Source organism: Euphorbia lathyris, chromosome 2, assembly GCF_963576675.1.
Source record: "Euphorbia lathyris chromosome 2, ddEupLath1.1, whole genome shotgun sequence".
NCBI classification, from domain to species: domain Eukaryota; kingdom Viridiplantae; phylum Streptophyta; class Magnoliopsida; order Malpighiales; family Euphorbiaceae; genus Euphorbia; species Euphorbia lathyris.
In genome coordinates this window covers 131,646,853-131,662,340 of record NC_088911.1, presented here as the reverse complement: position 1 = coordinate 131,662,340, position 15,488 = coordinate 131,646,853, and the positions used below count along the sequence as shown (strand labels likewise).

Sequence of the window (15,488 nt, the reverse complement as noted above, 5' to 3'; positions counted from 1 at the left end):
TACGCAGTTGATTAGTTGAATGTTTTTCGTTGAACCCGTCATTTCCGATTTGCTCTATTTTTGTCTCACTGATAATTGCTCCTGTCCCATTTGCGACGAAAGTTGTTGAATTTGCTACAGGAGCAACTATTGTCGCAAATGAGACAGGAGCAATTTTGTCGCAAATGCAACAACTGTTGTCACAAATGCAACATCTTTCATCGTAAATGTGAGAGGAGCAACTACCGATATGCCAAAAATGGAAGAAATTGGAAATTACGAATTCAACGAGAAAGCATTCAATTAACGAACCGCGTACTTGAATAATGTGTATGTAAAATGAAGAACAAAGAAGATGGAGAAGGGAGTGAAAAAGATAAGATGAAACAAAGAGAGGGTGAAGAAGACGTTTGAGAGTCTGGGGAAGAAAGTGAATTAAAATAAGAGTATTCTTGTCCAAAGTGGATGAAAATGTTTAGATCTGTAAAATGAAAGAGAAATATGTCAAATATGTTAATGAACCATTTCAAATGGGCTAGATTAATAATTAACCCGTTTACATGTGACTAAGTTGCTTAATGCTTACTACATCTACAAAAACACTTGCGAAACGATATAGGTAGTAACTAGTTTTTACCCCGTGCGATGCACGGATTCATCTTAATATATAAATATTAATAAAAATATAATCTAATAATTACAATTAATGATATAAAGGTGCTATATAAATTAAATATTATTATTTTATTTTCACATTTACTTTAAATAATCTTTTATAAATAAATATAATAATATAATTAAAATTAAAATATTATGTATTATATTATATTTTTTATCAGTAAAAAAGGAGGAAGTGACACCTCAGTTCCATCGTTACTGTTTTATATTATATATAGATAATAAGGAAAAAGAACATTTAAGGTCCCTAATTTTTTCAATTTGACATATTAAGCCTTTGATCAATTATAATTGTACACATTAAGCCTTTAACAGTGAGAAAAATAGTTTGTTGAGAAAAATAGTTTTAAATATATAACTCAGTTATTAAGTCGTTTATTTATTTCACTTTCATTCAAAATTTGCATTATTAAGAGTAACTTTATTTATGTTGATGTACTCATAAAAGAAACTGCAGGGACCATATTTCCAACAGGTTGAAAATACAACTTCACATATCGATGACATGAGTAACGATCTTTTAACTGAATAACGATCTTTTAACTGAATTAGATATTCAAATCTAACTAATTTGGCAAACATAGGCTTAATATGCGTGTGTTCATAAGAACTCAATGTGTCAAATTAAAAAACCAGGAACTCAATCAATAAAAACCGAACAGATTAAAGGCTTACGATGCTTTCCTTTTTCTATGGTAAAACAAAATTAAAGAGACATAAGATTTGCAAACAAGATTAAATTCATACCTAGGAAACACCATTACAAGTTCTCAAGTATGAGTGCGGGTGCATATGCGGCAAACGACATTTTTAAAAATACGAGACATGAGTAGACGGGAACACACCATAAATAACATTCACTAGTCATTATAAACCATAAATAACATCAATAATAAGTGATTAATTCATAAAAAAAAATTAATACTCATACTATTTAAACTACAAAAAAGAGGCCGACTGTCATATTCTTTTCATTAGATTTTGATTTCTTTATCTTTTATTAGGGTCATTCCATTTTATTTTTGTATATCTCAACTCATCTTTTTTGTAAGATTATTAAAAAAAATACCCCTATATTCTACTTAATTAACTTAGAATCCATGTCTCGGAAATGTTCCGGAAGTGTCCCGTTAAAAAAGAAATGAAAAAGAGGGGACACTTATTTTGGAGTGTCAGGCTCGTGTCCCCGGAGTGTCGAAGTGTCCGACACTAGTACATGAACCTCCTAGAAGTTTCAGTGCTTCCTAGATCCATTCTCTAGGATTGATGCAAGCATCTAGTAATTTCCACTCCTCACTTCCCTCTTCAGGTTTCTGTATGCCAAACAAAGAAAAACCTTCCAGTTTAAGCTTATTTCACATAGCAGCAGAATATAAAAACAAAATGCCTGTTTTGTGTAAACTTACATGGTCATATTCCCATCTTGCACTCAGCGGTAGAGAAACAAGAACAGTTTCGATCCGACCTCCTGACTTTAGCCCGAACTTCGTGCCTCCGTCATAAACCTTCGAATCGAAAAAAGTCAAGCAAAATGGCATTCAAACAATGATCTTAACAAGCTTTTTAAGTTCTTAGAAAAAGATCAATTTACGATACCAAGTTAAACTCTACAAAGCGTCCTCGCCGCAGCTGTTGCCAAGCTTTATGGTGTTCTTCAAAAGGCATATCTTTTCTTTTTTCTATAATGGGAAAGTATGCAGGCACCACAGAGTTTGCACATTCTGCAATGTAACTTCCACATGAAAACATGTTTGTCTCTTAAGAAACGTCATCGAAGAAGATGTATCACAATAATCTAACAATTAATTACCAGTGACGAACGAAAGAAGCATCTCTTGATCATAGTCATTTACATCGTCGAAAAAAATCCCCCCCAATCCTCGCCTCTCACCTCGATGCTGCATAAACAATTACACAGATATATAATAGACAATAGTGTAGGAATAACTAAACACTCCGGGGAACAATGGACAAAAATATGTTAAAAGCTAGAGACTTTTGCGGGACTAAGCATCTGCAACGGCTACTTCCCCCGCAAACTCTGTAACTAATGCTAAATGCGTTTCAAATTCTGAATATGCAGTAATTACCAACGGAAATTTTACATTTAGAAACGGAAATAGCTATTGTGATTAAATTTTTTCTTTAGCGGGGACGCGTAGTGTACCGGGCCGCCCTTTATCTTTTATAAAAAAAAAATAAAAAAAATAAAATAATGTATATGTATCTGAAGTATTACATAGTAGTATGATCAAAGGTCTACCTATACCAAGTCTGCAGTAATTCTCTATCACATATCATTAATGGGACTAAGCATCTGTAACGGCTACTTCCCCCGCAAACTCTGTACTAATGGTAAATGCGTTGCAAATTCTGAATATGCTATAATTACAGGGAATTTTTACATTTACGACGGAAATAGCTATCGTGATTAATTTTTTTTCTTTATTTTCCCCAAAGTTGGGGTCAACGGACGGATCCTCCTGACCTCCTGTAAATCCGCACCATATAATAGGGGAATTTCTAAGAAAAGCTTGAATAATAGTAATGTAAATGTATCCGAAGCATTACGTAGTAGTATGATCAAAGGTCTAACAAGATGCATACCTTAATATAGAAATAGTCGTCACACCACTTCTTGAACCGGGGATAAAAAGCAGGATCGAATTTGTCACAGACTTTCTTCTGAGTCTACAGCATAAGATAAATCTCAGTTTCATTATAGGCTAAGGGTGGCAACAAAACCGAATTTCAAATACAGGAAAACATAAATAGCTATGTAATTTGAGAGTTTACTGAATGGAAATGCTTCACATCTTCCTCAAAGATGTAAGCCGGAGTCAAATCAGTCCCGCCACCAAACCACCATTGTCTAGGTGCTCCAGGAACATCTGCATATCATGGTATTATTGAATCACACAACATTAATACGTCTTTTGTTCTTTTATTTTAGAATCTTTCTCTCTCGGTCTCTCTCTCTCTTTAATTCTTCTCTAAATGGACAAATTCATTAGTTTGAATCATTGCATAAAAATATATATATGCCCTAAAGCTTAATACTAGGCAGCTATTTTTCAATAGTGCTTCTGCGTTTCAAACACGTCTAATTCCATGCAAATAGCTGGGAATGTTGCACGGAAACAGAAACGGACACAGAAACGTTCTTTCTAAGCAAATTTAGCTAGGAAACAGTTACGGAAACGGAAACAGACACGAAACGCTAATGAAGAAGAGTTTCCGTGCAACATAGTTGGGAAGTAATGGCAGAGTAAGCATAAACAGCTTGATTTTAAGCCTCCTGATGAAAGTTGCTCTTATAAAGTTATCAATATCATTAACATCATTCATTGCATGAAAAGATGTCAAAAAGTAAGCATAATGCTATCTGGGTAGCTCCTAATACAGGTTCCAGAAAAGGGAGAAAATGTAAGAATTTCAACCATCCAATTCAACATAAGGCATGTGCAACGTTTAGGAATTGAATCAGATCGAGTATTTGATTAAACAAATTTAATAAGCGGAAAGATATTTCAAGCTAACTCAAAACAAAATCTTCACATAGTCGGACTAACTTTACTTACATCCACAAATACTCAAGAAAACCCTTTGAATTACACTCAATCCAAACAAGGCCTTAGGCTCCATGAAGTCCCAAGTTCTTAAAAGTTATAATCAGATAGTAATTAGAAAGTATAAACAAAACAGAAATCAAACTAATTTTCGGTGGAATAGGACGGAATTTCCATCGCTGCCAATGAACTCCCCGATCTGAATGACTTATGAGTATCCTAAAACTTATCCGTATAACTGATCCATTGTGTTTTCAAATTGCGCAATTAGGCAAGCGCTACTCATATACATTAAGGCATATGAAATGTAAGAATTCAGATTATCCAATCAGGCAGGAATTACTCAAATGCATAGAGAAGATTGAAGATCACATAAGATAGTACCTTTTGGAGCATCAGTATCGAAATAACGATAATTAAAATGCAGTGTTGGTGCAAACGGGTTCTTTGGATGCAGCGCCTATGGAAAATAAATAAATAAATAAATAAATTGAAAAAAAAAATAAAAACTCGGTTGAAACGAAGAACTTACAGAACTGATTCCAGCAGCGAAAAAACGAATAGGTACAGGTTTCTGATCGGAAGAAGAAGAAGCCTTAGTAGCTCTATTAGCTTCAGGCGGCACAGCTCCATAAACGATGGAGACATTGACTCCAACCTTCTCCCAAACGGCGCCGTCTTGCAATACTCTGCTGATTCCGCCCCCACCTCCCGGTCTAGACCAGACGTCCTCCTTGAACTTTCCGATTTTATCAATAGCCTCAATAGATTCGCAAATACTATCCTGCGCTTTTCTTATCATCTTCTCGAACCGGGATCGGATATCACCATCTTCCGATCCGCGGAGAAATGTGATGGGACGCTCGGTCTGCGGCATTTCTTTTTCAATAACGGCGGAAGGGCCCATGAGAGTGGATCGATTCGGCGATTGGATTTTGAGTGGTGAAAGGAAAATGCAATTTGATTTGATTGGGGAATTTAGCAGGAAAACAGAAGGAAGAAGACGAAGGAGAAGGAGAGGTGAAAGAAGATGATGAGGCGGAGAGAGTGGAACGGCATTTGCTTGTAATTCAGTTGAAGAATTTTGAATTAGACTCGGATGGGGATAAGAGATATAGAGGAATTCGACGATCGGAACACCATAGATACCGGTTACTGCAATACCGAGAAATCCCACCGGAAATCCCTTTGCCAAATCTATGGTTTTATTTTCTTATAGCGATGAACTGTTAATTTTGTTGCCTATGCAGTCGGAAGAAATTTAATTTTAACATTATATCAATTTTTTTTATATAAATTGAGACCGTTTGATGCATTTTGTTTGAGAGTTTTAATAGCATAATAAACAATTTAGTCAAAAAAAAAAAAAAATTGTGACTAGTTGAAGGTTGTAAAAAATTACAGGTGGTAGTCGGGCGGATAAGATCCTCGAGGATTAATCAAAGATTAATCGAAATTGTATTTTTGTACTTTATTTTGTTAATTAACATATTATTATATATATTATACTGTCTTTCCGTACCACATTCTTCCCTCCTTCTTTGCCTACTCTGAGAATGACTGGTTCTCCAATGGGGTTAAAGGTAGGTTAATGGCTAGCATGGAGCAGGGAGACATTTTATTTGCTATTATCTGCCACCACCTTTGGAAGTGGAGAAACGAGGAGATCTTTAGTGAGAAGACTGTTTTTATTCAGAACTTACCCGAGTTCTTCTCTAAAAAGCTCCTTACCATTACGGGGAGCTTCAAAGGGGACCCCTTTGCCAATTCTACCCAGAATAAAGAGGTTCAACTCGTGTAGGCCGAAGGATGGGGTGGTTAAGTTGAACACGGATGGCTCATGTCTCAACAATGGAAAGATCGCGGCTGGAGGCGTGCTCAGGGACGCGGGAGGTGCCTGGTTGTTTGGATTCACCCATAACCTGGGTTTGGGCTCATCCTTTTCAGCGGAACTTTGGGGTATTCTTTCTGGAGTCAAGCTTGCCAGAAATCTGGGTATTAAAAGGCTTGCTGTGGAGTCTGATAATATGGAGGCTATTAGTATGATCTCTAATAATCATGCTTTTTGTCTTAGTAGCCAGAACCTTATCAAAGCAATAAGAAGTCTTGGCTCCTCCTTTGAGTCCTTAGAGTTCAGCCACATCTACAGAGAACAAAATCGAATTGCGGATCGCTTGGTGGCGGCTGGGCACGAGGGGATGTTAGGTGTTTCCACCCTTTCTGATCCTCCTATCTATCTTTCTTCTCTCCTTTTAGAGGACAGAGTTGGGGTTAGCTTTTGTCTCGGTGTTGGTTTGTTTTCTTTCCTGTTTCTAACAAAAAAATATATATATTATACTATCTAACAATAATAACATAAAATTATTTAATATAGAAAAACAGATATATTTGTAATGTAAACATCAACATTTCAACAACAATATTATAGAAACAATTCAAAAATGAATTATAATAAAGTAAAAAGTAAATTCACAATAAAAAAATGTTTTCGCTTAGGCGTCGCCTAAGGCGGCCAAGGCGGAACCTAAGTGGATAAAAATCGGCTAGGAGCCAAAAAATGTTTAGAGAGACTAATCAGAGAAAATCGGAGCGAATTCTCTATTTCAAATGCCTAGACGGCCTTGGTTTTGAACAATGGATTAACTTATATTTGATAAACTTATATATTGACATTTTGATAAATAAATATTTTAGACATTAATGTAAATGTCATTGTAATTTACATAACTAACCATCCATCTCACACTTAGTAGTTAGTGATAATTCTTTAACTCTAACCACGTTTAAAGACGTGAAAAATGATTCTCATGATAATTCTAAAGATCAAGGTAACTGTTATATCTAAGGCTATAATAGTTGCCCATTTAATGTTATTGAGTTGGATTTTGAGAAAGAAAATGAGAACTACGTAATTACTAGATTTAATGACTTTAGCATTAAAGTGTTTGCGAGAAGAACATAATTCCCATAATGTAATAGATACATCCACTAAGGAAGATATGGAAAGTCAACCATCATTTTTGAGGAACAACAACTGTCCATCTCAAGATTAAAACGTTTATCTTTGAGCTCGTCAAGCTTTCAACTATCAATCTTCCCTTTACAAATTCTACTAAATAGCCTACAACAGTTGGACGCCATCTATAGGAAAACGATCATAAAGCCATCATTTTGCCTCTCTTTTCTTAATCCAAATAAATCTTAAGTTCAACACTCTCCGATGACCTTTAATCTAGATGAAGGGAATACACAACATGATACAAGTTGAGACCAACTTGGAACATCAGGAAATGTTCCACCTAGCCTTCCCTCAACCGAATACAAAGCTCTGAAAAAGAAGTTCGATGAAAATAATAGCAAGCTAGAAGAATTGATGCTTTTTGTTCAACAAAATTAACATTTCATCATAGTGGGCTCCCTCTGAATTTCCAAAACATAAGAATACGTTTTGAAGATCAATCACGGGCAAATGAAATATCAAATCCTTATCCTAGCAACTTGGAAGGTTATGAGAGACGAAACTGTAAAATAAGTGAAGTATTTACAACTACTGAAGGAAACACCCCTTTTGACCATGGTAGAGTTAGTGAAGTCGTTATTTGTATACTCAGGCGTAAAAAATTGGCCCTAAGTGCAGTCTTATTGAGAAGAGAAGGAACAATTGATAAACTTTTCTATTACGTTAGTAAAGTACTGAGGAACCTCGATACCCTTTTGCTAACAACTTGCACTTACACTAGCAACAACATCCCAAAAATTAAGACTCCATTTCCAAACTTATTCAATCAATAGGGGTTTTGACTAATCAACATGTACAATAAATACTATAGAATCCCGAGTGTTCTAGACGTCTTACTAAATGGGATATTGAGTTGGGAAAATATAACATCAGTTTTGAGCCTAGGCAAACAATCAAAGGACAAGCCTAAGGTGACTTTATTCTAAAGGAAAGAAATGAGCATACATGGAAGTTGTTCGTTGACAGAGTGCCAAATACGATAAGGAGTGGAGATGTAATAGTGTTAATAGGGATGTAATGGGGCGGGACGGATGGGGATTACTTTCCTTATGCTGGCTCCCTAACCTATTAGGGATTCTTCGACCCCGAAACTTAAACAATGAAAATCTTATCCCTGTCCCAGCCTCGTGAGGAATCTCCATCCATGCAGGGATTCTCATTCTCCATTTCATTATGTTTTTTATTCTATTTTTTCTCTATCTTCTTAGCATTTGACATTGTACAATGATAAAGAATAAGATTAAATTTGAGTTGAGGGTGGAAAGGAAAATGAAATTAACCTAATCTAATAACTTTAAAAAGAATCATAAAAAATGTATAGAAAAAAGATGAAATAAAATTGACCTAACCTACTAACTCTAAAAAGAATCACAAAAAATATATAGAAAAAAGATAAAATAAAAATAAATGTTAAACAAGGAATTAATCGGAGGAATCCGCGCGGATCTTAGTAGGCAGGGGTGGAGCTAGCCCAGGGCTTGGGGAGGCCGGAGCCCCCCGGCCACCGGCTCCGCCCTTGAGTACTGGTCGATTTGTCATCTGTAGCCCCCTAAAATTAGTATATATTGACTCTATGTGATATTATTTCAATGTTTAAAGGTAGATGAGATGGTTCAACTCTCTCCAACCTCATTTTCTTTTAGAAAGTTTTGATTCGCAATTGGTAGTTAAACAGTTTCATGGAGAATATGAAGCAAATGAGCCAAACTGTATTCAGTATGTTCTCGTAAGGTCAAATTATTAACTTTCTATGAATTGAGATAGAAAAGAAGAGAAAGGATTTCTATTATTGAATCAATTGAAAACAGAGATTACAAGTATTTATATGCTAAACCTAGCAACTTGACTTTCATACAATGACAATAATACCCCCATTTATTTCTGCATATTACTAACTGAATATATCAGTATGTAATTCAACAGTCCTCCCTCAAGTTGAAATACTTGACAATTTTCAACTTGATCACTTTGAATTTCATATGCAGTTTGCTTCTGCTGCAACTTCATAAGTGTACAACTGCATTCTATGTAATGATGATGCCATTTGAGCACCTGTCAAAGGCTTTGTTAACAAATCCGCTAACTGTTGTGATGTACTGACATAAGGTGTACTTATAAAACCTGATTCCATGTGTTGCCTGACTATGTGACAGTCAATCTCTACATGTTTCATCTGTTCATGGAACACAGGGTTGGCTGCTATATGTATTGCGGCTTGGTTATCACAGAATAAAAGGATAGGCGGCTGTGGTTGATACTGAAATTCATTCAGCAAATATGATAACCACTTGAGCTCACATGATGCAGTGGACAAGGCTCTATATTCCGCTTCTGCAGAACTTTTGCTCACTGTGCGCTGCTTTTTGGACTTCCATGAAACTAAATTCTGACCAATAAGTACACAATACCCTGTCACAGACTTTCGTGTCAGTTTGCATCTTCCCCAATCAGAGTCACAATAAGCCTCCATGTGTGTCAAATCACCATCACTCTTGTAAAACAACCCTGTATAAATTGAACCTTTTAAATATCGGACCACGTGCATTGCTGCTTCCATTTGCAAGGTTGTTGGAGCATTCATATACTGAGATAATTGTTGTGTAGCATATGCTATATCTGGTCTAGTGAAACCCAGATATAGTAATCTACCAACAAGCCTTCTGAATCTTTCTGGCTCATGACATGGAGGAGATCCATCTTCCAGCTTAATTCCACTCTGAAAAGGACTGCTCACACTATTAGCTTTGTTCATTCCTGTGTCTTCAATCAAGTCTTTTATGTACTTAGATTGTGAAATCATGAGCCCCTTGTCTGATCTAGCTAGCTCAATTCCAAGAAAGAATTTTACTTCTCCCATATCCTTTATAGTAAAGGATTCATCCAGTGCCTTTTTAGTTTCATCGATTAGCTTCATTGAAGTGCCAGTGATTAAAACATCATCAACATAAACTATTAAAGCTACGAAATGATTGTCTGTTGTTCGTTTTGTGAACAAACAATAGTCATGAATAGATTTCACATACCCCAATTGTAAAAGCTTGTCCGTGAAGGCCTTATTCCACTGCCTTCCAGCTTGCTTGAGGCCATACAAAGATTTCTCCAATTTGCACACCATACCCTGACTGTCATATCCTTCTGGTGCTTCCATATAAAGTTCTTCCTCAATAAAACCATGCAAGTATGCCTTGTTTATATCAATTTGCTGAATTGGCCAATTGTTTGAAGTAGCCACTGCAAGAAATACTCTGACAGTTGTGACTTTTGTCATTGGAGAATAACTGTCATGATAATCTATTCCAAACCTCTGGTTGTAACCCCTAGCCACAAGTCTGGCTTTATACCTGGAAACAGTTCCATCTGCATCATATTTCACTTTAAAAATCCATCTTGAGGTAATGGTCATCTTCCCTTCTGGAAGTGGAACTAATTTCCATGTTTTATTTTTTTCTAATGCCGCTATCTCTTTAGCCATTGCTTGTTCCCATTTAGGATTCCCTTTTGCTTCAACATAGTTTTTAGGCTCATGTTCCTTATGTAATTCAGCCAAATAAGCAGACTGTGTTGTACTCATTAATAAGGAACTTTGCCCTTCATGTGATACATGATTAACCACGAAGTCCTTCATCCAGATAGGTTGAGAGTGCTGCCTAATAGATCTTCTACCTTGTGTATTATTTGATGCATTAATTCTTTCTGTTTCAGAATTGTGCACATCGTGTTCCTCCATACGATCTATCTCATCAACTGCCTCTGAAAGTTGATTATTATCAGAAGATTCTGATAATATATTTGGTGTTGCATGGTGATGTTGAACGTCATCATCATCTGGAACAACACCTGGTTTAACTCTTATTAAAGGTGATTGAATTGTCTGCATGGATGTGGGAGTATCCTGCAAAATGGAAATGTTAGTTGCATAGGGAAAACATGCTTCATTAAACTTCACATCCCTGGATGTGCACAATTTGTTTGTGATTGGATTATACATCTTCCATCCCTTCTGTCCTGTAGAATACCCCAGATATATACAAGGTATTGATCTATCATCAAATTTCCCCTTGTTTGGATTTACATTGAGCACATATCCTTTGCAGGCAAAAATCTTAAGATCAGCATAATTTGGCTCTTTGCCATACAAAACCTGGAATGGTGATTTCCAATTCAAAACCTTGGTAGGGGATATGTTGAGCAGTGTTGTGGCATGTAACATAGCCTCCCCCCAAAACCTGGTTGGTAAAGCACTCTCTTTCAATAATGCCCTTGCAACAGATGTCAAACTTTTATGTCTCCTCTCTACCACTCCGTTTTGCTGAGGTGTGTATACACAAGATTTTTGATGTAGAACTCCATTTTTGTGTAGTACTGATTGGGTTGCTTGACTTATAAATTCTGTACCATTATCAGTTCTTATGCATTTGACTGTTTTCTGAAATTGTGTGTTGATCATGATCAAGAAATTGTCAATTAACACACTCACTTGATCCTTGTGTTTGAACAAAATTGTCCACATTGCCCTACTATGATCATCCACAATAGTCAATATATATCTGTCACCGCTTAAGGATACCTGTTTATAAGGCCCCCAACAATCAAGATGTAACAAATCAAAAGCATTTATTGACTTCACTGTGCTATTACAAAATGGCATCCTTGTTTGTTTAGCCCTTAAACAAACATCACACTGACTAAAACATTGAGGATCAACAAATTGAAAAACATGAGACAATTTCTCCACAGACATATGTCCTAATCTCTTATGCCATAACTGCATTTTGAGATTCTTCTTTTACAGATAACACTGTAAAATCATTATTCAAACTACAAATTTGCATTATTACATTTTGCTTAAAAGATTCTTCTCAGATAGTATAATCCATTCCTCAATCTCCCCAATGCTATGACATTCTCACATTTCTGGTCCTGCAAAATACAGTATTTAGCCCAGAATTTTACTGTAATCTTCTGATCAATCATCAATCTGCTAATTGATAATAGATTTTGCTGAAAATTTGACACATATAACACATTTTTCAAATGAAATCCTTGCTGAAAATGTACTTCACCTTTGTGATTTACCACATGTACTTCACCAGTTGGCAAAAATATTCTTATAGGATGATATAATTTACAATATTACTCATAATTGCTAAATTAGAGGTCATATGTGTTGTTGCCCCTGAATCTATTATCCATTCAATATGTGTGATATGACCATTAGGGAGAGAACTACCTGCACAGGCACCTGCAAATCCAGCAAAAGTAGAGAATTTTTGTGGCTGTTTAGGCTGTTTCCCCTTCAATGCTCTTTGAACCTCCTTTTGCATGATCTCTAACCGTTGTAACATATCCTGCATTGAGTCTTTCCTGTACATCTCACTACTTTCATTAAAATCATTGTTAGACAAAGGATTTTCAAGATCAGATGATTGCTCTTGAGTCATATTAGCTTGATGTTTGGCAGGTCCAGTTATTGTTTTCCCTTTGAACCAATCTGGATATCCTTTGATCCTAAAACAATCTGCACGTTCATGTCCTTCCTTTCTACAATATGAACAAAACTTATCTGACTTGTTTTTGGTTCCATAACTACCTTTTCCACCAGCATGATTATTGCCAAAACTTTGCTTTTTACCAGTAGACATATTCACAAATTCAATTGAATTATTATTAGAACTTCCACTCCTTTGTTTCTCAATGCGAGAAAGCATAGAGAATGCCTTATTAACGGAAAGCAAAGGCTCCATTATCAAGATTTGATCACGCACATGATCAAATTCAACATTTAGACCAGAAAGAAACTGCATTAACTGTTCATCCTCAATCTGAGTTTGAGCAAGTTTTCTTGATTCTCCACAAGTACAGTTTTCAATAGGCTTCAAAATTGCATACTCATCCCACAACATTTTCATTTTATTGAAAAAATCAACCAATGACATACCTCCTTGAGTGAGACTGCAAATCTCCTTGCGAAGTTGAAAAATCAGCGGTCCATTGCTTTCTCCGTACCGTTGCTCTATCTCTTTCCACATTCCTCTAACAGATTTACATGTATAAACACTGCAGCTAAATCTTTGGTGAGAGAGTTTAGAATCCAGGAAAATACAAGATCATCTGTTTCTTTCCACTTTAAATGTGCTGCTGAGGTTCGATCTGTTGGTTCTTCATCATGTAAGATGAAATTTGACCGTCGCTTTGCACTTATGGCCAACAACAGTGCTCTTTTCCATAGATTGTAATTCTTGCCATCGAGAATGATGTTTACAATCATCAAACATGGATTATCATTGCTCTGATTGTTCGAAGTATTCATTGTCGTTTCTGAAATCAAATTATCAGAATTGATGTTGTCTGAGATGCAATTATCAGTATCGCGGTCGTCTCCATCTTTATCTTGAGACTCTGAATCATTTGATTCTTGCGTTTCTTCACGGCTTGCATTCAACACATCAACATATGATCTGTACTGTAGTTTCTTCTTTCTCATTCTCTGGCGATCTCAATTCTAGGTCATCGGATCGGATCCGCCACATTGCTCTGATACCATATTAACTTTCTATGAATTGAGATAGAAAAGAAGAGAAAGGATTTCTATTATTGAATCAATTGAAAACAGAGATTACAAGTATTTATATGCTAAACCTAGCAACTTGACTTTCATACAATGACAATAATACCCCCATTTATTTCTGCATATTACTAACTGAATATATCAGTATGTAATTCAACACAAATCCTTATATCGAGAGTTTTAAGACTTCCGGTTGCTATAAATCAATATAACCTCTAACACCCATATCCAAGCTTGCATCATCAATGGAAACAAAAAAAAAAAAAAAAAAAAAGGAAGAATGTTGCATTCGGAGGAACTTAAAAAGTCAAGTATAGAGGAGAAAATTGTAGCATATATTGAAGAATTATAATATTGGAGAACTCCTTTCATAAAATTCTTAAAAACATGGGAGCTTCGAGTGAAAGTTATAGAAGCAAAAAAAAAGTTGAGGATGGGGGAAGCTCGAAGCTCGCTTACCTTGATAGGGACATTCTACATAAGAAGGGATTTTCAATGCCATTTATCGAATGTGGGTTCATGAGAAGCAGATTATGCTCTACCTGAGATACATGAACGAGTATGTGGGCAATATTTGGGAGCAAGAGCATTGACAACTAAGGTGCTTTGTTTCTCTGTTCAATTTTTTGCAGGACTGGCAACATGCACAAACTCATGCTCATTTGGTTTAGCTGCGGTTTGTTTTCAGTTGTTGTTTATTGTTGCTATTTAACATTTGTTGTTGGAAATTTGCAAACACAATCTTCTGAATTCCTTTTGTCTTCTACTTGGCATCAAACATTTTTCTTCTTTGTAGATGCAGGAGTTAAGGAACAATGTCATATTTCATTTTGGATGTTGCTATTTACCGCTCTCAAATTACTTATCACCACTCTCATTTGGACAATTTTACCCTTTTCATAAAAAAATTCAAAATTGAAAATTTTGAATTTAAAAAAAAACGCGAAATTTAGCCTAGGCGGATGCCGGATACGCCCAGCCAATGAGTTGGGCGGATCCAGCACCCACCTAGCCAATGGGTTGGGCCCAACCCATTGGCTGGGTGGGTGCTGGATCCGCCCAACCCATTGTTCTATTTTTAGCGACGAAAAATGTAAAATCGTCCAAAAAATATGCATTATTTTCATGATTTTTTTGACTAAAAAACGTAAATTTTAATGTTTATAACTCGTAATCATCCATTTCTGGGATTTAGGTTGTCACACATTAATTATTTTCATAATTTCAATTATTATTGTTTGGGCTTATGATTTTGAAGAGAGAATTTTTAGTTTTTAATCAAAATTATAAGGACAAAAATGTCCAAATGGAAGCGGTAACTAGTAAAAAGGGACAGTATTTAACAATTCACTTCATTTTTTAGGTGTGTTCTGCTCAATGAAGATGGAAATTGGATTTGGTTATAACCACTGTTGGGCGCGAGTTTTATAGAAGCACCTACAATACAATTCGCGAGGCTTTATCATGGGCAAAGTTTCGTGGTTTGCGTAGTTTAACTATTTACTGGGATTGTTAAGTGGTGGTGAATTCTATCAATTCAATGACCCAACTCTTTCTCTTTTGGGCATCATGGTTTCCAATTGTAAAAAACTTGTATAGGAGCTTTACAATGTTTATGTTTTTTTTTTTTTTTTAAATTACGATGGTGTTGTTCATGCTTTAGCTAAAGTAGTAA

General features: G+C 35.8%; 1 protein-coding gene across 1 annotated transcript; it reads right to left on the bottom strand.

The window, feature by feature from the left end:
• Positions 1-1,615: 1,615 nt before the first annotated feature.
• Positions 1,616-5,275, bottom strand: LOC136216867 (coproporphyrinogen-III oxidase 1, chloroplastic-like). The gene is made up of 8 exons (XM_066003414.1): positions 4,759-5,275; positions 4,611-4,686; positions 3,454-3,548; positions 3,265-3,348; positions 2,468-2,555; positions 2,254-2,378; positions 2,064-2,162; positions 1,616-1,970 (listed from the first exon to the last, which is right to left on the bottom strand). The coding sequence occupies exons 1-8, from the start codon at positions 5,131-5,133 to the stop codon at positions 1,902-1,904; spliced, it is 1,011 nt and encodes a 336-aa protein (XP_065859486.1). The 5' UTR covers positions 5,134-5,275; the 3' UTR covers positions 1,616-1,901.
• Positions 5,276-15,488: the final 10,213 nt, after the last annotated feature.